General features: G+C 37.7%; 1 protein-coding gene across 11 annotated transcripts in view; it reads right to left on the bottom strand.

The window, feature by feature from the left end:
• mef2cb (myocyte enhancer factor 2cb) overlaps positions 1–24,010 on the bottom strand; it is a 69,266-nt gene that overhangs the window by 25,170 nt on the left and 20,086 nt on the right. For all 11 annotated transcript variants that reach the window (XM_043238994.1, XM_043239005.1, XM_043238998.1 and 8 more), the window contains 2 exons: positions 15,101–15,290; positions 5,634–5,837 (listed from right to left, as the gene is read on the bottom strand). In XM_043238994.1, coding sequence (XP_043094929.1) covers positions 5,634–5,837; positions 15,101–15,154 — 258 coding nt within the window. In that variant the 5' untranslated portion in view covers positions 15,155–15,290. The remainder of the gene's footprint in view (positions 1–5,633; positions 5,838–15,100; positions 15,291–24,010) is intronic.

Below are 24,010 nucleotides of genomic sequence, written 5' to 3' on the forward strand. Positions count from 1 at the left end.
TTAACCAAGCAGGTAGTCATTAACAGTGTGACCTTTGGAAATAATCACCAGCCTCCCTCCCTCCCTCCCTCCCTCCCCCTCTCTCTCTCTCTCTCTCTCTCTCTCTCAGTTTGTCTCCCGGCGCTTGCGGCTAAACGCGCCCCTTTCTATCGCCGATTCATTCAGAAGTTGTGGCGCTGAGAGAAGAGAGAAGATTAAAAGGTGGCTGTTCAGATAAAGATAATCTATGATGGGATGGGTTTGGCAAACTCTCTCTCTCAAGTGTTTGTGTGCTGTTCACACGAGAGCTCCATGTGACGATGGGAGTGTTGACATGAGTAAAGCATGCAGACACAACGTGCTTCCTTTCTTTCAAAGTCATGACAGTCTCACTTTGCATAATCTTTAATAAGTGTGCTGAAAAAAAACACAGCAAGTGCTTTCTATTTAATATTTTTTTTTTTTCTCACCCGGTGAGATTATTAGATATTTTACTGATTTTATATTTGTAATGCTAGAGCACAAATGCAGTAATATAAGTAGCAGGGGTATATTGGTAGCAGCAATAGACCCTATGGGTCAAATTTTCAATAAAACTTTTTTTTCAAAAAAGTCTCCTTGTCATTGACTTTTACTAAAACGGTGTAATTTACATTTCCCTGTTATTATTATTTATTTTTATTTATTTTTTTTTTTGCCATTTTTCTTGTTCTTTTCTGTGTTGCTATTTATAATTAGTCTGCCTGTTTCCTGAAGGAAAAAAAAAATTGAGACTATGATGTAGGCTAATGAATAAAATAATTTTTTGATCACTTAAAGTTTATTGTTGTTGTTCTCTTATTTAAATCATAAATTATATCACTAATCAATTTAATAATTCATTGGGAGAAGCTGTGCACTTGAATTTTTCATTGAATCATGCAATGTGGTAAATAATTATTGCTCATTAGGCTATTGTCTACGCTATTTTAATAATTTAAATAAGACAGGTTATATTAATAAGCCCATATGTATTAATGGTGTTATATTACACCACCCAAATATGTATTTCCTTTTTTCTAATTCTTGTTCTCGATGCGGGCTTGTTTAGCTTATATTTACCGTTATGAAAAGTGATTACTGTGGCCTGCAAAAAAAGCCTTGAACATAAAACAGCAGGACGAAAATATAGTTGTTGACTAAATATGTTAATATTCATGACTCTAGACACTTCTTTGTGAAGACAGTGGCATAGTACAGTAAAATAATATGTTCTTTAGCCATATAAAATGTGTACCGTAATGTGTTCGGCTAAAATTTACCCCGCTGGCGGTTTTAGGTATACAGTGATACCCGGCGGTTCTAGTGTTAAATGTAATGATTATGTTCCATGAAGATATTTAGCAAATTTTCTACTGCAAATATATCAACACTTTATTTTTGATTAGCAATGAAATGGTATACAAAATTATATATTCTATAATTTGTAGTATATATAAACTATTATATTACATTTGCAAGAATTACATTTACAATGCTCTTTAATTTCCTCTGAAACTATTTTCTATAATAAAACTATTATTCAATATAACAATATACAACATTTAGCAAATTGTTATATAATATAAATTTTTATATATTATATAAAAACATTATTTTGCATCGTTCATTTTATGATTGTATGCAGTCTTATAACAAATACATCAAAATAATAAAAGTAACATATATAATGTTTTATTTGTTTATATATTTACAATTTCTGCTTTATAGTATGTTTTGTTTTTACATTTTATAAATCATTATTTTACTCATTTTACGTAATGTTAAAATAAACTCAACTATAACGAAACAGAGATTTTGGCGAGTATCAAAACTGTCAAACCCCAAAAACCTCAAAAATAAAAGCGACTCAGCTGAGCGCTAATGCTCCACACATGCTGGGGAAACTGGTCTGGCACAGTGCATTATGGGAAATCTATGGCTGTTTAAGTTTTTAATCTCCTGCCAAATAAATGCTGCATTGCAACTGTGCCAACAAATAAAAGCATTTTGACAACCAAACCATGTTGTTGTGTTTGTGTTGTTTTTTTCCCCCCCCGCTAATCTCAAACTAGATAATTTTACCTTACACAAGCACTCGTAATTTGTTCTTTCTTCATGGCTTAAGGTGTAATTATCTGGACCTTCCCACCTTTTGTCTAGCCTCAGATGTTAAGACGTAGGAGACTTTTAATGAGTTTTTGTATGTAAGCTAAACACACTAGGAAGGCTTCTTTGAGTGAGGTATTTAAAAACTTAAAAAATGTACAACTAACACGCTTATTAATTTGTCTGACCCCGCTTTTTTATTTACCACGTTCTCAGTTAATTATGAGTCTATCACCGTTTGTCTTGTACGAAAAGAATTAAAATCAAAGTGTAAATGCCATTGTGATATTTTTTAAATCTATAAAGTTTTCATGTCTCACGTTTGTATCTCTTATAATGCGAGGCCGAATTGAGAAAGGCACATCCGAGTACATTTCGACTGAATGGAAGAATGGCCTGACCTACGAAAGCAGAGATATAAATGGATGAAAACGGAAGACGTAAGCGGAAAGAAAGAGCCAGGGAGAGTAGAGTAGGGTAGAAGAGCCTCTAGCCTCTCATAAACAGAGCTAAAGAGGCTGGGCAAGCCTCTCACTGCCTCTCTCCCAACAACGCTAATTATCAACCAAAGACATGCTAATTACATGGAGCTTTATTGCTAATGTAGCGGGCTGCTCTTCAAGACGCCCACACGCTGCGCCCGGCTCCCCTGCTTCTCCTTATCCTCCCACTGCACCCCACAGGCACTCCAGGCAAAGACAGGAAAGATGTGTTTTCTGTGAGTGTGTGTGTGTGCTTTCAGCCCGCTGAAACAATGCTAAATCTCTGTATGTACAGCAGACGGTCCATAGCCGATATATGTGTTTGACTAACATGTCTCGCACACACACTGCTGCTCAAAGCTGAACTATGGCACTGATACCCCTATGCCGAGTTCCCCCTCCGGCCCACCCCAAGGCCTCGTCCCCATCCTGCCATCACAACAGGAAGTCTGCTTTGTTCCTCTTTACCTCCTACCGCCCACATCCCCTGGCCGTGATGTAACCTAGCAGCAGAAAAACGGGGCCCTGCAGGAGCTCAGCACTTCAGCGTCGACAAATCCAGTTAGGGCGGCATTTTAGCCACCTTCAAATCGATTTCTCCAACACCAAATCTGGCAAATTGGAAAGAAACTCCACTAAAGCTGTTGCTTGGTGATGGGGCCAGTTCGACTCGCTATGCTCTTTTTTATTTCTTTCCACTTCGATGTTTGCATGAGGTGATTTTATGTATTCACGTGGCAGAGCAAACCAAGATGTTTAGGACTCGTTTTTGAAATAGAACGCAGCACTAAGTCGTTCTACAATGTTTCAAAAATAAAACATATATGTAGCCAGTACGATTATTTTTCTGTTATGTCAGAGCTATCTGGTAGAGACAGTTTCAGGTCTAGCTAACTCATAGAGTTTTGGTAAAATTGTGAACATGAACTGTGATACTCTTGAAAGTATGTTATTTGAATTGTAATGCAATACAAACACATACATATCATACCTTGATTTTTCAAAAAACCCTTAGGAATTTATAGCTTTCATGAAATTACACAGAAGGCATTTAATAGTGGTTTGTTTTTGGAGTATATGCATGTGCTTTTGGAGTATATGCATGTTTTTTTTATTAGTTATTTATATTCGTTATTGTAATTTAGATCTATCTCTAATTTTATGAGTTTTTAATGTTTTCTTTTTCATTTATGTGGAGGCTCAAAATAGCCCTTTGAGTTTTCTGCCTCCCCTGCACAGTAAATAAATTGTATTATTTTTTATTTGTTTTGTTTTTATTGCATTTATTATTATGTATTGTATTCTTGTGCTAAATAAATAAACTAAACTAACAGATATTATTATTTTTATGGTAATATTGTAATTGTAATTGTAATAAAATATATTACTATAATTATTTGATATTGTACTTTATTATAATATGTATAATTATAATATATTAACAAATATTAAAAACTAAGAAATACGATTGTATATTTTGCACACATTAATAATAATAATAATAATAATAATAATAATAATAATAATAATAATAATAATAATAATAATAATAATAATAATATTAAAAATCATTCACAAATAATTACAACTATTCTTAATTAATTAAATTTTTCTACTACTGGCCATGGAGTTTGGATTGTAATAAACATTAAAATCTTATGACATTCAGTCCTCCATGAAATTCTTCATGCATCAAAATGGTAAACCTCATTTAGCCCAGCTGCTCAAGCTTGGTGTACATTTTTGTAATTGTGCCTTGATGCACAAAAACAAGCACTTTCTATCTGCTCTTTAAATTTGCCTCAAGGTCTGAGCTTGTAGAAGAGGCAAAAACATTTTTGCACACTTTATAACATATGATCAGTGAATTCACACAAACCCATCTTTGCGTTTGAGGTGATATTTCCTAGCACATAAAAACAAATAAAAATTTAATTCATGATAAATGCCCCACTGGCTTTATGAGACATACAGAAATACCCTTGATGAATATGTAAACGAACAAAACGAAATTTTCGAGCTGCAGAGTTACTGAGCGAATTAAAGCAAGTGTAACTACAGCGGAAATAAAGATGGACCACAGAGTGAGTGGGAATGTGACTTGTGACAATATGTCGGTATAAAAAAGGAAGTAGACAGAAAAACATGTTTTGTCTGACTAACTCTAAAATTCGAGAAGTTGGAGTGCACTTACACTGAGATCAACCCACTTCACAAATTTACCCATAGATCTAGGGATATTTGTTTCATAGATATGGACCTGCTGTTGTTCATGTCAGGAGGACACTGTCTTACAACCCTTCAGTCCTTCATAGGACCACCTTGTCAACCGTATGTCACCTTTGCTTTTTAAGATGTGTTGTGACATCTCAGAAAAGCAGATTACATAAGCAGCTCACGCAGTAACATGCTTTTGGATGTTTGCCTCGAGACAGCTACAATAGCTTAGCGTGGCTTGACCTCAGGTTTATGGCAGGAACGCCACGGACAGCATGTCTCTAAGACCTGAGAGCATTTAGGAGCATTAAGCTGATTGACAAAAAGCAAACATCAATGTGGACAGCATTTAAAAAGAACAGTGAAATACAGCATACTGCATGTATTAAATGTACTTTTTATAATTATAAGGGGTACTGCATGATCTGTAGTTTATTAGACTCCAAAAACTGCTTGTCATTTAGGTTTGTGACTATAGCGTCGCCATGAAAAATAAGGGCTGAACATAACAGTGCAATGGCACTATGCACAAGGAAATCTAGTCAAAATCACATGTTAATGATACATTTAGTCTACAGAAACATGACGCATAATACACTGGCCAAGACTTTGAGCCAACCAAAACAGTATAACAATCTACTTTCCTATAACACTTTGTATAATGTTTATCAGATTAATAATTAATGTTCATTCAATTTGTGAGGCAAAACATTTGGGATCAGTAAGATATTTTTGAATTACTATTTTTACTCATTACAAGACATCTACAATGTCCTGCTGACAGTGTGAGGACGTGAGGTTAAGTGTGTGTAGATCTGAGAGACTCACCTCAACAATATCGGAGTTGGTCCTGCTCTCATGCGGCTCATTGTACTCAGTGTATTTGAGCAACACTTTGTCCATATCTGTGCTGGCGTACTGGAACAGCTTGTTAGTACTGTTGAAGATGATGAGGGCAATCTCACAGTCACACAGCACGCTCAGCTCATAGGCTTTCTTCATCAGGCCAAACTTTCTCTTTGTAAACGTCACCTAGAGGGAAACAGAAGAGGAGAAAAAGGTTAGACAAGTCACAGGCATAAAAACTGAGATGGATGACTCTATGTGTGTTTGCTCAGCGCGTTGATGCTCTTAAATATTCCTGACTCTTGAGTTGTCCTAAATACAGTGTTTCTTCGGAAAAATCAATGTTACTTTTTTTTCCCCTTCTGTCTGCTTTCCTTTATTTTCCTTTGTGCTCGTCCAAATTATCTGGGAAAATAGACAATAGCGTAATAGCTCCTTCCTCTCATAAATCAACTGAAGATCTTTTGAAAATTCGGTTCTTTAACCAAAAGTAAAATACTTATTTCACTTTTGCGTTTATTCTAGCATTCATAAGAAGAACAATAGCTTTAATAATTGAAATATAACCTTCAAAATCATGCATTAACCTTTCATTTAAGAATAGTACAGTAAAGCTAACTTCATCTGACCCCTCTAATACAAAAGTTCAACTGTATAATTAGGATTTCAATTCATAACGAAGGTTAACAATATTCGCCTTAAGTAAACTGGGAAGACTGTCTGTATTGGACAGAAGGCAGATTCTCCTTGTGTGCATCTGTGTGCAAATGCACTTTATTCAGCAGATGCGAAGACATACAAACACACGCGCACACTCACTCGCACACAAAGATCATCGCTGGCACAGAGTGTTTGAGAGGCTGTTAATGACTTCTCAGTGCATGTTCTCATCTAAATTAGCAGCATTAAAAATAAGAAGCATCTCTCTCTGACCTCATAGGTTTCATGTCTCTTGAGTACTTAAATGCAGCGCTCCAAAAAAAACAAAACACACACACACACATAGACAAACTCATAACAGAGAATGAACCTTGAGAGCAAACCACTAAACTCTTCAATTTTTTAAAAGTAGCCTAAATGTCTCCATGCACCTGAACATGTAATACATGTTCACATATACGGTATATCCCTTTATTATTGCATAAGCGCATTACATTACAAAAAATATTTTGCATGTGACAATCACCTAAATAATTGGCACGTATTAGCATTAGCTATTGTACATTTACATGATGTTTCTGAAAAAAATGAAAGAATAAGCCCTATTTAAAAATAAGAGAGTATACTTCTGTTATAAAAGCCACTTTTGATTTACGTATATGGCTAAAGTCTGAACACAACTTTAGTGTCACTGAATCAAACAGCAAAGTAGAAATAGCTCTTATTTATGGTTACATCAATTAGTTGCTTATCAGCATGCATATTACTAGAATATTAGCCATTTATTAATGCTAATTAAGCACATATTAATGTCTTATTCTACATCCCTAATCCAACCCAATACATAAACTTAACAACTGTCTTACTAACTAATAAGACAGCAAATTAAGAATTTTTTGAGAGGAAAACTGTAGTTAAAAGTTAACAAGTGTTACCCATTCTTAAGTGTTACCTGGATTTTGTCTATTTAATGAAAGCCAATGGGGTATGCAGGTTTGGCATAATATGGTGAGTAAATGCAAAAACCTTTCACTTTTGTGTAAACTGTCTCCACTTCTAATAGTTTGGGCACTTGAAATGCATTGCACCAATTTAGTTCGACAGTGTTCTCTCAGTCTTCAGAGATTACAGTTACAAAAGTTATAGTAGTGATTCTCATCCTGCTGGTCATCCTCTATCATCGTGTTTCCAGTAATTTATGAGAGAAGTAATGATGTATTGATTATGTATCATTTTGACAAGATCGTTTTGACAAGTTGAACAGGCACTTAAACAACGCAACTGATGTTTTGACAGCTCCCTTTTCTGCAAGATAAAGCCAAAATGAGAGTTTTGAGCTTCCTGAGAAAGCCTCTATAGTGTGGCTTAGCAGTTCTGAGAGGTTTCTTCTTGAGGCTTCTGGAGGCTTGGCAAGTGTGACAAGATGCGAAAAGAATAAGCCAAAAATCTGTCATTTGAAATATTTGACCTCCAGCATGACAGCAGGTTGAGAAAAGAAAATGCTGAACAGTGTGTTTGATGAGCAGACTTTGAATTTTGGATTATTTGAATAACAAATAACAAAGTCAGTCATTAATTCGCACATCCAAAATAAATGTAGCAATTTGCAGGGCAGTTCTCTGAAAGAGGAAGTAGTATAACACAGATGGTCAGATATGGAGATATAAGGACTTTAAATAATCACTGTGGCCAGTGACATCAACACCCACAGTCAAACACTAACACCACATACTAAACATACTTCACAAATCCTTCATCTGAGGCTTTTTGCAATGCCATTTATATTCTGTTGAGGTCCATAAAATAAAGTAATATGCATCGCTAAAGACTTCATTTGGACAACTTTAAAGGTAATTTTTGAATTTTGTTTTCAGATAGTTTTGTCTCAGCCAAATATGTGTATAAAAATCTAATTCTAAAAATTGATCCTTAAGACTGGCTTTGTTTATGCGAAAGGTGTTAGATCCTAAATGGAGACTCAACCCACAAAGAAAATTCTGTCATCCTTTACTCACCCTTATGTCATCAAAGTGACATTCTTCTATAAAATATATTTCTAAAATTGTGACAACAGAACTCAGCGGTAACCAAAACAGTTTGGTTATGATGCTTCAAGATTTTTCAATATAACTTCTTTTAAAACTTGAGGGTGAGTAAATAATTATAAAAATATATTATTGAGCGGTGAAAATCTGTTAACATCATGTCCGCTCAACATGAGAAAAATACTTAAATAAGTAGCTTAATGAGAGCTGCTTATTTTACATAAGGTGGCAACCATTTTATTCATGACTGAATACCTGCTGAAATGACTTATTTTATTAAGCAAGTGATTTCCTACACGTTATCTCCAAAACCAGTGCTTTGGTATAAAGTTCACCATATATGCAACATGCCAGTATAATGTAGTCACATGGGCTTTAAGTGTGATGTTCTCCCGCTTCTCCTGCTCGCTACCTGCCTCCACAATCTCATTCCGTGTTATCTGCGAAGCTCACGAGCCTTCAGAGAGCCAGCGTGCTAATTGCAGAAAATGCCAGTTGCAACACCTCCTCGATGTGGTGAGAGCTGCAAGAAATGATGGACCACGGTTCGTAACGATCGTGATTTTGTTTCTTCGAACCCTAAACCTGTAGACCGCAGAAATGTGAAGCCCTTATCATGTGTGCACATTCTTGTCATGCGCGACAAACAAACTGCCGTAGACTTAAATGTGTCCTTGTGCACGTAACGGTGAGGTGAGTTGAACTGTTGTTCAAAGGACTGAGAATCACTTTCTACTGCCAAACAGAAGGAATAAAAGGGAGAATGGAGAAAAAAGATCCGATTCCCAGCCTGAGTTTGGTCTGTGTATGCGTGTGTGTGCACGTGTGTGAGGGGGAGTCGTAGGGGGGAGGTCAGGAAGCACATTTGTATGCATTTCCTCTCATAACAGGAAGTGCCTGACAGCTTCCCCTTCACAATGGCTTCGCTTCTGCTTCCCGCCTCCAGTGCATTTTTCCCCTGGGGAGTTCCTCTAGAGGACAGAGACAGGGAGGATGAATGTCCATTTGTCACCATCTGCCCCTCCACCGTGATCCATGCGACCCACGCACCCCGAAATCTCCCCACTCACGCTCCATGTTATATGAATCATTATTACAATGAAGTCTCACAGTTGGAGACGTATTGACAATTGACATGTTTACCCAAGACATGTTTCTTTTCCGAACAGTTTATATTTAAACGCTAAAAGATGTTATGAGATACATTTGTGCTCTGTTTTTCCTAAACTACCAGGACGGTAAGAAAATGCGCGGTATTTAAGCACTGCTTTCAAAACCTTCCTGAGAGTCACTTGCTGTAACAAAGAGAATGTTTTGAAGGTCATCAGCAGAAATATAATAAGAAGTAAAACCTGCGTGAAAAAAATGAAAACGATAAAATCACTGAATAATGAGAAGAAAAGTGGAATAACAATTAGCGTAAGAGGAACAAAAGAATTTTAAGAAGATCAGTTCGAAGAGGAGAAATTTGGAGAAGTTACACTTCGCGGAAGCAAAGGAATTTTTGAGATGTTAGTGAAGAAGCAGAAAAATAAGAGAGAGGGAGGGAGAGGGAGAGAGAGACAGATGAAAAAGTGAAAAAACACGCACAGCGTGTTTCTTGAGGAGACAGGCGCAGAGGTAACGATCACAAGAGAAAGGTGGGAATCGTGGAGAGGAGAGCAAGGGGTGATGGGATACCCAGAGGGCCTCATTATTTTCTTGCTGTTAATTTTACTCAAACTGTTTTACACCTTTCCGTTGTTGATTGGAGAGACGCCTCTGTTGTCATGGGTGGCTGAATCAAGCTCCGTCTCCATGCCATCACACCATCATGAGGCAGAGATGAAAAGAAAGGTAACAGAAGCCTACAGAACGTGTGGTGCCTGCATTTGCCAAGTCAGTTAGAGGGGTGAAAACCACATCTAGTGCATGTTGAGTGCCAATTAAAGTGCGTACTTTTGAATGAACTTCTATCACAGAAGGTTTCCAGAAAACGGATTTCTAACACAGAAGTAATGTGCGAAAACTGTCCCTTTCTGCGGAGGAAAATCCCAAAATCTCTGCAATTGTTCTTTTTGCTCTTTGTGGGTTAAAACCCAAGTGACTTATCGAATCCTTCTTGTCCCATTCAAATAAAAATGGAATAGGATGATTCAAAATGTACTATACGCTATCATTTTAATGTTTGGGCCACTTTTGAATGTTTTTGGAAAGAGTTTCTTCGGCTCGCCAAGGTGGCATTTACTCGATCAAAAATACTGTAAAACAGTAACATTGTGAAATATTATTACGATTTTAAATAACTGTTTTTATATGTATATTAAACTGCTTTTTAATATATAAAAACCCACATTTTCATCATCAGTGTAACATGATTCTTCACAAATCATTCTAATATGCTGAAAGTTCAAAAGAACAGCATTTATTAAAAAAAAATTTGTAGCATTATAAATGTGTTTCTGTTACTTGGGATCAATTTATTGGCCTCTTTTGAACAGTACATATTATTTATAATATAAAAGCTGCACATTAATTTGGCTTTAACTCTTGGAATGTAGTCTTCCAAGCAAGCAAACGTTTCCCCTCATTTATTTTATTACTAATATCAGACGTACAACACGTCCCGTCCTAAACTTGGTCAAAAAACACTGACTCATCATATAGCAAATGAATCAGCACTGTCACTAAATATAACAGACTACATATAATTTTATTTTAATATAATAATTACATAGATTCATCACTCTCAAACGTGCCTGTAAGTGTATGCTGTGTATTCAGCAGTGTGAAAATTAGACAGTAAGCATGCTCTTGTTAGCTATGTGGCTAACACTTTTATGACACAGGGGGTCCTTTCATGTGACGTGCCCAGGAAAGTGTTTGAGTGGCTGGGGGGAAGAAAGCCAGGCTCCTCACACTGATGCCCTCTGTCTAAGCTTCTGGGCAGCCAGTCAACGCCAGGGAGGCCTGCTGGAGGTGCCTTGCTCTGTGCAAGTGTTTTCAGGAGGTGGGCTACGGAGCCAAAGTGGCCGCCCAGGGCGACTGAGGCTGTGTGCCCATAAGCATGGCGCCAGAAGCAGGGTGGGCCGTAGGGAAGCTGCCAATCTGGAAGAGGTGATATCAGCGAGGAAATGATGGAAGAAGACAGTTGAGCCAAAGATTTTTGAGCATTCAGGCATTAAATGTTTGAATTATGTAGTATGTTTAGGTTTTTACTGTATATTCATTTAGTATTTAAGGTTATATCATGAATTGTCATCTTTTTATTTAGCTTGTTTTAATCACCAATTCGGGCAAAATGCATAAATACATGTTAACATGTTGACATGGTAAATAAAAGTAATAAGAATTATGTACAAAAATAATTTAATATAGACTACAGTTCAAAAGTTATTTTTTTTTTTTTACCAGAAACGAATAAATGTATTATTAATTTATCATAGTTTTCACAAAATTAAGCAGCACAAATGTTTTTACCAAATCAGCGTATTAAAATAATTTTTGAAGTGCACTGAAGATAAGTTTTTCACTGAATCTGAACATTCGACTTTGCCATCACTAAAAAAATTACATTTTAGTTATAAATTTTATATACATATATTTTGTATATATATTTTAACATATTATTCTTTTGTTATTTATTATTAGCATCAACTTTTTCATCTTTGGTCACCCATACAATGAAACTCCGCTACAAAAACGATTGCATTTGCATGAAAAGAGAGCAAACATCTCAAGAATGTCGAGCTTAAGGTAACACCATTGAAACAGTCTGTTGTTTATTTGGCTTCAGTATGGAAAGATTTCCTTAAAGAGGAAGTGAAAATATGCACAGCCCCGGCCACGTCTTCAACACATTAAGAGCTAGAGGGGAGAGAAAAAACTAAATAGAAAAGAAAAAACCCTTTGTAAGTGAAAGGCCCTCCATTCTTGTCTTGTGATGTCTGTCTTCATGCTTCATATGTGATACAAAGAACCAAGTTGTTTGCCACGGCCCCAAATGAATGGCAGCAAGAGGACAAGAGTCAATGATAACCCCTGTGCCAGCTGTTGAAAATGGCGTATACTCTATAAATACACAACAATTTATGATGCATGTTTTCAGCTAAGCATCTTTTGACCAGATCTCTATGGAGAATTTATGTGCTTATTCCTATCACTTTGCAAGGCCACAGTAGGTTTTGGTATTGGTTTTCATTAAAGTTGTTGACATATGGCTAACGATGCGGTTATACTAGACAGTAAGCATGCGAAATTATAACCAATTCTGGCAAAAGAATAAATGTCATGGTCAGGGGCTTTTGTGTTTATTATGTAATACATGATAAATAATTAGAAGCATTTCAAATGTTAACATATTTTATCTACTCTGTCTTGCAACATTGCAGTCACGCAGATTGGAAGTTAACTTGAGCCAAGAGGTCAATCCCACAGTAATTAAGTAGTACGAAATGCTTAATTTCAACCATATTTAAGACTATTTTATTATTGTTATTATATTTAAAAGCGGTCAAAAGGAAATTAACGTTTCTCGCCCCCCCCCCACCTTTCTTCTTTTCTATCCTAAGACCTGGAAATCTGTGGCATTGACTCTCATCAGGTGTCCTTCCTGTATCAATCTCTGATCTTGAAGTCTGGTTAAGGGGGGGTGAGAGAAAAGAGAGGGAGAAGGAGAAGAGAACAGCGATAACACCAAGACAGGATGCTCTCTGTGCAATCCGATAGCCTCGCCAAAAACATCCTGACCTCAGCCCCCCTCCTCCATCTCTCTGTTTCTTTCCTCCTTTCCTTTTTATCTTTGCTTATGATTAGAAACTTTGTGTCTCTAAGCATTGAAAGTAGAAAATACTGCAAAAAAGGTTGTGTATTATAATATCATTATATTATCTGTTTAAAAAAAATTATAACAAAATAAATAAATCTATAAAATTGCTTATTTTGCCAATCTCCCCCCCCTAAAAAATATAATTAAATAATTAAAACTATAGATCTGTGTGGAGAAAAGACTAAAATATAAGCCATTATCTTATACTTCCTTCCCCGCAGCCATAGCTCTCAAATCACATATATTTTAAACATTAATGAGATCAAATATCACTTCTCCGATGGACTCCTTTTATGCGACATTTTATGCTTTTTGTTCTTTTTAAAGCATGACATATATGAATTGTCACTGTACGGAAAGAGCTGCAAAAAGTCTCTTGAAAAATGTGTCTTCAGTAAAAAGCAAAGTAAAAAAAGTAATTTAGTAAATAATGACAAAAATGTCCTTTCTGTATAAACTATTTCTTTAAGCAAACGTAAACTCACCAATGCGACTTTTATTCATCATATACACAAACCTTTGAAATCCGTTCACGTTTACGTTATTTTAAACTCAGAAGCAAATTCGATATGATGCCTCGTTAACCTCAAAACTTGTTGATTTTTCAAAATAAATAGAAACAGAGAACAGAGAAGTTTCTAGTTTGAGAAGTACCTTGACTCATTCTTTCAGCGTTTGGCATGAGTACCCACATGCATGTGAGCCTCTGGTTTCCTCAAGGGGGAGAACTTACTCAACCCACAAGTACTGAATGACTAATGTCACTGTGCCCCCTCTGTCTGCTCCGGCTGACACGCCCATTACTTTCCTCACCCGCTTTTTTCTCTCTTTCTCCTCCACTTCTCCTCGGGCCCTCACACTATCTTCAATAATTGATCAACCCACCCAAGGTCCAGACAGCAGCCATTAACTGCAGCAGTATGGTCTCACTCAGTCATATCAACTGTTAGCCAAGTCCTTTTCCCAAAATCACATTTTTTTTTCTCCAGACCAGACTGAGGAACTACGAATGTCTGTTTCTGTGACAAAGTGTCATCCTGTGAAAGGATGTGAGGACTCTAGTTGACTGTTCAGAGTCACGTTACGATACAGAAGACAAAGAGAAAAACCTCAAACTAGTCAAGGTTACTATCTGTCAAACTGCTTTCCAGGTTTTCTACTTTTTTTACATAAGAGGACAAATGTAAATGTCAAACCTAAAGAACATCTATTGATCTTGCAGTAAAACAAGCGTCTATGTAACTGGCACCAATACGATCAATACAACTACAGTATCTGCTATGCATAATATCTGCCTGTTTTTGCGTGTTCCTGACTTGATTCTGTTTCACGGCCAGAGAAATTGAGATACAAATGTTTTTCTAATAGTTCAAATGTGTATGCATTAACAGGTTTTTGTTTAAGCCAAATTAATAAAAAATTTTGATCTTAGTGTCTAAACTAGTCAAAGCTGGGGTTTGGGCACTTGGCTGCTGGTAAGGAAGCTTAGGAAGATCGGGAGACTGCAAGACCAGATTAAAACCTGGTTATTTGTCAGCAGGGATGAATTATAAAAAGATTCTCTCACTGAACATAACTTATTTTATTATAAAGTGATGAACAGGATTTCCAAGTTTAAGAGGAAAACTACTAGCTAAGGCAGGAGGGCTCCTCGAGGGCCATCTTCTACCTCTGTGTTGACTCCACCTAAAGCCCTGAAGCATGTGGCATCATTCCACCATTGCCATCTCTGCGTGTTTGTGTTCTCCACCCACCCTGCCCCTGCTAAAGTAATATTCCACAGCCAGAAGCGAGAGGTGGCGGCATGCGAGGACGCCAACAATTAGCATGCACACACCACCTACTTGGTCTATTTTGGTTTGAAGTAACCCATCGAACTTCTGTGAAGGAAGTTGTCTAGAGCTGGTTTTTGGATCCTCCTGGTCAGTGTGACTCACCTGTCTGTTACGTTCATCCATAATCCGTGTGATCTGAATCTTTTTCCTCCCCATTGTCCCCGTCTTTTCGTCTCTCTTTTTCTCCAATGAACTTATTCTTTCGTCCCTCTGTTTTTGCTTTCTTTTTCTTCAAACCAGGCTTTCTTGTCTCGACTTCCTCTGCTCAATTCAAAGATTCCAGTAGCTGTACCTGCGAAAGGCAGAGAGAGAAAGGCATTAAGTCAGATGAAAAATGGCAAAACCGCAGCGTTAAAAAACAGGGAAAAGCAGAGTCTGAGCCACATGGGACAGCAAATAAAGACAAAAGAATCTGCCGACGATCCGAGGCAGCGCTGTTTTCTGCCATCAATATCATGCAAATCAGATTCTCGCGCTTCGGCTGCGACTATGAGGGTAGACAGCACTGTCATGCTCTCTCTACAGTCACAGAGAATTTGACAGTGTTTTGGAAGTGCCACTAACTTAACAGCTCTAATCATTTGCAGTGTAACGTTTACTGTCGCCCGAACGACAAGCAGCGCCACTTTCCTAAACAACGCTGGTGTAACATTGCACAGAATTGTCACTAGCATGCCGAACGAACACATCGGAATTGCCCTTTTAGCTGAAAATTTGTGTGAATGCAACAAAACTGTGGCTGATGGTGAGATGAGGCTCCACCATCCATAAGATCTGAAGAAGAATCTGAATGGAAACGTGGGCCATCCTAATTTAACCCGCTCTAGAATACGATCCCGTTGTCAAGTTGCGGCTTTGCTCGGCTCTCCATCTCTCATGGAAAAAGGTGTGCGGGGCCTTTATCAGGCCCTCCCGCTGAGCTCTTTCTGCTTTTGAAAGGCTGCCCTCACCCGAGAAGCTAACCCAGGCTTTCTATAAAGTGCTCACAGCTCAGATCCACACAGCGCGATCACAGAACACACGTGTGTGCGTGCCGGTGTTTGTGTGCATGTGCGCACCTCTTTGGTGCCGTAAAGTAGGCCAACCCGATTCATCTCTGGGAGGAGCGGCAGAAGTGTTGTTGTGTTTTATTCTGACAGTAGAGGTGATAACGTCCCTCGTTATGCAAATGAGCGTCCCATTATTTAAGCTCGCTGTAATGCAGTAAAGCTGTCAGTGGTGTCACGTTAAAAGCCCTCCATTGCTTTCTCTTTATTCTCCAGCTCTTTTTCTTCTTTCTGAACCAGATTTCACCTGCCAGAGCGAGCGAGGAACATTGATGTAGATACACCTAAAGGATACGCTGTGCTTCTCACGTCTATCCGCACTGGCATGCCGCTCTCATTTATTAATAATCAAGTGTTTATGGGTGGAGTAGGGGTTTTAAAGCATTCCAGAGACTTTTTCATGTCATTTGAGTTAAACCGCAAGTAAACACTAATTTCATTGGCTCAGATCCATCTTCATTTCATACAGCGTGGCTAATTCGCCAAATTCCGCACTGAATTGTTGGATTCCCTTGGTGTCGTTGAAATAGAGCTGTTAAATACATAGTTTCGCCGCTACAAATACAACCTTGTGCTGACATGGATATAATTTATTTTCCATTGTCTCTAATAATAGCCGTGAATAAGTTACACTCTATTAGCATACAAACAACAGCGCTCTGTACTTCACCAAGAGCTGTTAGCTGGACCGTTAGCGAGCACGTCTTAACGTGTAAGTGGCGAAATCCGAAGTGGCTTGATGATTGTTTAGAGGACCACTGTAAAAGACATAAAACAAGGAGCAAAACAACTCAACTACAAGCTGGTGATAATGACTGGACGCCCGTGTAAATATTTACTCATCGTGCAGCCAGCAGACTTGGCGTCATGGAGTGCGGTTTCACTGCTCACATTTGAAAGCTGATTAAGTAGTTAACTCAATCAAAACAGGGTCTATGGCTGGGACTCAAAGAGCAGCTTCCTCATTGATAACGACAGGTCTGTAATCCCTGATTCAACCATGTCTCAACGTGGACCTTACGTAATTTTAAATGCCTTTTGATGGACTTCATCTGGACATCTTCATCTGGACTCATGTTTACAGTGGCAACAAAAACTCAAATGAATGAAAATCGCATTAGATCAATTATTAAACCTGTAGATTGCTTTTTTAAACCTTTATTTATTTACTTTATTTATTTTCATTAATTGAATTTATTCATTCATTCATATATATATATATATATATATATATATATATATATATATATATATATATATATATATATATATATATATATATATATATATATATATATATATATATATATTTTTTTTTTTTTAATAATAGATAGAAAGTGATAATTAACCTTATACACCCTGGCTACCTCACCTCCCCCATCTCTTATTTTCCGTCATCCCCTCCTTCACATGTACACATGCTCACACTCATCTGCTTTCAGATTACCACAGATGAGCACAATCCAATTTACACCAGTAAAGCCGAACTACAGCAGACAAGCTGTGGTTGATCAGCAGCCAGAGGCACTTTAGATATAAAAAAATGGTCCTGTCGCCGTCACACAAGCACTCATATACAGTCCATGGCTTAATATGTCTGTTCTTGATGCGCAAGTGTGACTGACCTCTGCCGAAACCAAGGGAACAAAGACCAAGTGTGCATTTGAGATCAAATATATATGTATGTGAGAGGGTTTTAGTGTTTAGTATGTGCAATTATGCCAGAGAGAGAGAGAAAGAGTAAGGCGGAGAGGGACTCCTAACAGGCTTTCTCTGCCATGATAAGCCAATTCACTAATCCATAGCCAAAGCATATGGGGAGGGTGAGGGCGAAAGAGATCCCTCCCCCCAAAGTGAACCTCAGGACAGACTTGGCTTAGTGTGACAGACAGAAGAAAGCCTGGAAGAGGGGTCACCACCAAAGGGTTGAAGGGTCACGGAGGGATGCTACAGGACAGAGAGGAAAAGATAAGACAAGTTAACCCACAACCTTTTTCATTTGATATATTGAGCTCAAAGTAAGAGTACAAAGAGCAAATCCAAGCGAAAAGAGAAAACCAAAGGAGAACGAGAGAGATGTGAGCAGCTCTCTCTTGAGGAAAATGAGGAGAAGCTGCCGTCCACCCTCCCATCTGTTAACCATGCCTCTCTTCCTCTGCCACAGAGCACAAGGGTGGTGGGGGATTGAGGAGAAATCGTGGGGGAAAAGAGAAAGAGAGAGAGAGGTGGGGGTGCAGACACTGGGATGTAATGAGGTGCTGTGTGTTTTTCGCTCTTTCTGTCTCTCTCTGCCTTTAAGAAATGGAACTACGAGGGCAATGAGTACGTTCATAAACAGGCACAATTCTGGGTCGGCTCGGTCCCTAGTGTTCCACCGGAAAAGAAAAAAAATATTTTGCACGCGATTGTATTGTCAAAGTCCTAATAAAGTGAATATGACTTCTTCTCTGTGCTCAGCGATATAATTTTGTTAGAGGAAAAAAAGAAACAAAGCAATTTTTTTATTTCTCTAAGGGGTCTCGTGTTGAGAATGAAAAATGATTAAGATGCAAATACCATGAATTATATTTGTAAGAAAGCACAGAGACTATATCTGATAATGAAACACTCGTTTTGATGAGCTACACAACTCTGGCAGGTTTGACTTTTATTGAGATCTGGCGCAATCTGTGCGGAACAGTGCAGCGGTGCTTGACTCCCACCACATTAAAGTCATCCGTACATTATTATTACAATCAGACAGGAGCTGATCTTTTGAGAAATTGACCTCAGCACAATGTTGCCACCCTTTGTAAACTCTGGCTTACACTTTCCCTCCTTTCTTTTCTTCGCAGCACATCTGCAAGACATTTGGTACTAGCGTGTGTTTAAAAAAAAGGGCAGTATCCTCTATCCTCGTGGGGAAATGTGGTTGCGAAGATTTGAAATAACATATTATGGGGCTGAAAGTAAACCTTTTAGGAGGTGCATGATACATTAAATAAACCCTTACTCTTTTAAAATAAACTCCCATTTCCTTGAAGAGGCCAAAAAACAATTTTTTATGTGACTTCCGAACAATTCCAATACAAAGGCACGCTTTTGAGCCTTGAGACTTCTTTCCACATTTTAATCCTAAGAACTTTTCATGTAGTAATCCTCAAAACTAAATAAATTCCGTTATTTACACTAAAGTTTTTTTGAAAAACTATGGAGGTGTGGCTGTTTGGTTTGTGCTGTACGAGGGGCAGGGAGCCCACAGCGAGAGAATTAACAGCCTATTGTCTGTATAAAGTCATTATGGGCAGTGCTTCTTAAGTGTGGCGGAGTCTGCCTGAGGGACAAGGCTGACGAGTGATCATAAATCTCGGCTGAGGAAAAGACACAGGATGGGTGACCTGATCCTGAGATCCTCTCAGTGTGGGAGGAACCCTGGTAATGCAGATCATAATGAGTGCCCATAAAAACAGCTGGCACACACAATGCTTTTTTTCTTTGCATATGGATTTTATCAGTTGAATAAATGGCAGAGACTTTCTGAGTCTTAATAACAACTGGCCGCTGACCAATGAAAATTGAAGATTTGATGCATTATATGTAAAAATAAATAACATGCATAATAAAAAAAAAGTTTTTGTTAAGAAAAAGGAAGCGAGAATTTCCTTTAAATAATAAAAAAAAAAATTTTTGTGACAAAAAGAAAGCATTTCAAAGGACTGTTAAACGGTGTGATAATTATTTCTAATAAATATAAAAACATATATGCACCAATCTTATGGTGAGCCTTCATATGATGCAAATTATATGGCATGCTGCTTAACCAGTTTATGGTTGGTCCTAATATTTGGATGTTTTGTGCAGAAAAACACATCTAATTTCCGCTGACTGCATTTTGAATGAAGTCAAAACACATGGCCAAACCGTGAGATGCACACAGAGAGAATCACTGTCTATCTGGGTCCCTCCATGGTCATCTATGGCCCCTAGACCCCCCACTGCATGACTGGATAGAGACAGGAAACATACACGCACACACACAGAATGGTGGAAGGATATGACATCAGCAGCCACAGACAATCAAAGGTGTAAAGGTGCTTCCTTTCCTAAACTGTTCCAGTGTACACAAAATGGGAACCAAAACTCCTGTGCTTCCTTCTCCAGGCCAGAAACGAAGAAAAAAGTAGAGAAGAATAGAGAGAAAAAGAGTTGAGGGCTCAAGCCACAGCTGACTGTAAACAAACGGCCTTGACTGATGCAAGCACTGACAAAAAGGTCTTGCGGTTTTGACTTTTTAAGCACTAAAGGCCAAAACTTTAATGACAAGGCTTTACCGACATATTCTCAGCATATATGGTAGAGAAATCACAGCATCCACACCATTATTAGATTTCATCACACTAAACAGCCTCATTCTGAGATAGTAAAACTGATTACACAGTCCATCTTATTTTCCAAGGTATTCAAGTCATTTGTTTTCTTCCTAAACTCGTCTCAACCCACACGGGAAAAAAAAGCACAAATGAAGAGAGACGTTTTTATAAAATGTGAGGTTTTATTGCCAAAAGGGTAATATTATAGATGAACTCCTGTTCTGTTTTTGCAGTGATTAGTGAATAACTCTTTTCAGGTGCTTTGCTAGATTAGGGCGCTGGGTGGAGGGATTTATTTATGTGATACAGGGCGCTCTTTCAGGACTCTGCTGCAATACCTTCCCTCTGTCTCTACAGGAATCAACAGCTAATTACTTAAATAGTTCTACAAGTACCTTAAAATAACACGCCTGCCCCTTTGACTTCTCAAAGTTCACCTCTCTTTGTCAAAACAACTAAGAATCTTGGCACAAAATCATGTACGACTAAAATACGACATGCTCTTGTTTACATTGCAAGCAGCACTATTTGGTTTGAATCCAGTTTCAAATCACATTTTACCTTTAAATAATTTGTTGAACTTTCTATAGTTCATGATCATTCAATACAATAATCTCTTCGATCTCTAAGACTTTGGCTGCATCTAAATTTTATGTAACAGTAATTAATACATTTAATGAAGCACTTTAACCACCGAAATACATTCTGTATGTATGTCATGCAGCCAAAATGATACTACAGCCAACTACAGCTAACCAGCTCACAATTTTCTTTCATTTTAAAATGAAATGATGTATAAAATTATGTATTAATTTGTAATAAATGTAATTAATTATATGCATTCATTTAAATATAATTAAAACAATTTGACGACTCACATCATTCCTATTGCCACTGGTAATGTCTACTTGTTGAACATTTCAGAATCTCAGTTGATATAGAACGTCACCTGCATATAATTTTACTTTTGTGTTATGAATAGTGTGCTCTTGTCTCTTGAATTGCTTTCTGAATGCTTTATTAGAAATAAGTATGGATATTTGGTGCGAGGTCTGATGAAAAAGCGCAGTAGTGTTGGTCTTTCATATGGTGGCACATGACCTAGCACAACAGTGGAAAGTAGAATGAAAGGGTGTGAACAGCCGTTGCATCCTTCATGAAGTCAGTAAACAGAGAAGTGTGGCCTGCTAAAGCCAGAACCGAGGAAGGTGAGAGCTGTCTTTCAATTAGCGATTGGTTACAGGCCCAAGGAAAGCATGGCACAACATACTGTGTCAACTGTAACTGAAAGAGGAGCGCTGAAGCCAGCTGCTCAGCTGACAGACACATACTGAGTGAATGGTGTAATGACTGATCACTGTCCTGTTTTGGCCAGCCAGCTGTTAGAAGAAAGAAATAAGGCAAAAATGACAGCAGCTCGGTCTTGGTCAAAAGGGGCGATGTCCGTGCGGTGGACATGAAGTGGAGATTGCGTGGGTTGCTTTGGGTGGTTTCATCAGTCATTATGCTGAAGACATTACCTCAAAGAATCTCTCAGACTTCTGGGTGAGTTCTTAGTATAGTGGAACAGAGTTAAAGACAGAAAGGAGAACTGAAATAACGTTCAACCACTATGTCAAAAAAACTAAAAACAACAACAACAACAAAATAAAAAAAAAAAAAGCTAAGAGAAACAGGCTTGTTGGCCTGACAGACATTTAATTTAATTAACAAGGACTCTAACTATAACTATGTTCACAGCAGTGTTCGAGAAATGAACAGGTTTTTATTGCGTTCTGCTCATATGTCATCTTTCAGAAATGGACTGAATAATGTAGGAATTGCAGTCAAACCCCTTTTAACTGTCAATAAATCTATAACTATAATGATAGTGAATATAGTAGCTGTCAATTATGGCAATTTACGCTGCATAAAGTTATTATTGATATGACATTATTTAAAAAACACAAACTCGCAGCATAGACACAGTTACCACTAATCAGCGGTAAACTTCTGTAGTCAAATCTGGAAACTGAATTTTGTGTTTATTAATTCCAGAAAAAAAACCCTAAATAAACCATAAACTTGTCACTGTCAACAGACAAGGCCTGATATCGTCACCCCCCCCAAAATCTAGTTGGCAGAGAATGACAATGTCTTGCGATGTCAGCCATTTTTGAGGGTCATAGATAGGAGAGAAGACAAAGTCATGTGACATCCCCGCAAGACCAGACAACATGCTCGGATGATCCACTGATTATTTCATTGCACATTTTTTTATCCCTTCTTCTCCCTCTGTACCACGGCATTCTAATCAGACTAATTAAAAGCTTTGTTCATTTGGAAATCTCCGATGACAATTTGTTTCACTCTACCCTACAGCGGTCCTGTGAAAAGAGAATTAAATTTGATCTTCTGACAGCAATTATTAAACGCTCCCTCCTGGCTTCAATTAAGCCCAGAGGCTAACGTGGCTCACCAGGCAAGAGCGAGGGCCAAGATACTTCCTTTGCCACTTTATCATTGCTCCCTCTCTTTCTTTTCTTTGGATTTTTTTTAAATTCATGCACAGAATCTCACTTCAATGATTTAAACATTGTTCATGAGAATTTTTTTGGTTCCTTCTTGCAGTGGCTTTACAAGATGCTGGTTATAGGGAGAGAAAGGGGTAAGGTTGAAAAGGGAAGTTAAGCAACCTCTCTCCGATCAATCGGCAGTGATTGCATGAAAGTTCTTTTTATGATGTTTCAGTAATGATGGTGTAAGAGTCAGCGAACAGATGTTTGTTTCAATTTCACTGTATTCAAAAACAAGCAAAACAGGGTTAAAAGTCAAAATAAGACTGCTATGTCATCAAATGTGCCACCTCAAGTGTCATTTTCTTTTTTATTTATGTTAAACAATGTGATTTTCTTCTTTCTTATCAGGAATCAACAGCTAATTACGCAATTAATACTGCATATACATTTATAAACATGCCCGCCTCTATGACTTGCCTCAAAATCCAGCATTATTTGGTTTGAATCTCGTTTCAAATCTCTGTCCTACTTTAAGTAAAAAATTGATCTCACTATAGAATGAACTCTCTCTATGTAACTTCTGACATATGATGTACTAACAGAAATTGCGAAAATACAAGTGGAAGAACGTTCTTAGCACATAACAAGCCTACACTCAAGAGTTTCTTTCTCTCGGTCTCTAAATATTAATGAATTAAATAAAACTATAGTAACTCATTTAAATTTAAACAATATGAATTTGGTTGGTCTCCGACCCTCATCAGGTTAAATTTAGTATTTTAAAATATGCGATAATCTCTGTGTTTCCGCTATGGCTGGAAACTCAGAAATGCAAATACTCTCTTCTGACTGATTTGTGACCCGCTCTGTAAGCAAATGACATGGCTCTGTCATTTTGAAACCTTGCCCCTGCGGTTCTTAAAGCAATGTGTCCAAATGACTGTTCACTGTGCCTACACTGACCAGAGAAATGAATTGATACCTGCCCTAACATCACACATGTCATTTCTGACCCCCCCTCGAGGTGACCTGAAGACGTCTAAACTGATCATAAAACACATTTAGATCTGTCAGGGAGAGCATAATTTGAAGTTGAAACCCATTCAGCAAGGATGTCCT

This window comes from Puntigrus tetrazona, chromosome 5, assembly GCF_018831695.1.
Source record: "Puntigrus tetrazona isolate hp1 chromosome 5, ASM1883169v1, whole genome shotgun sequence".
Taxonomy (NCBI): Eukaryota; Metazoa; Chordata; class Actinopteri; order Cypriniformes; family Cyprinidae; genus Puntigrus; species Puntigrus tetrazona.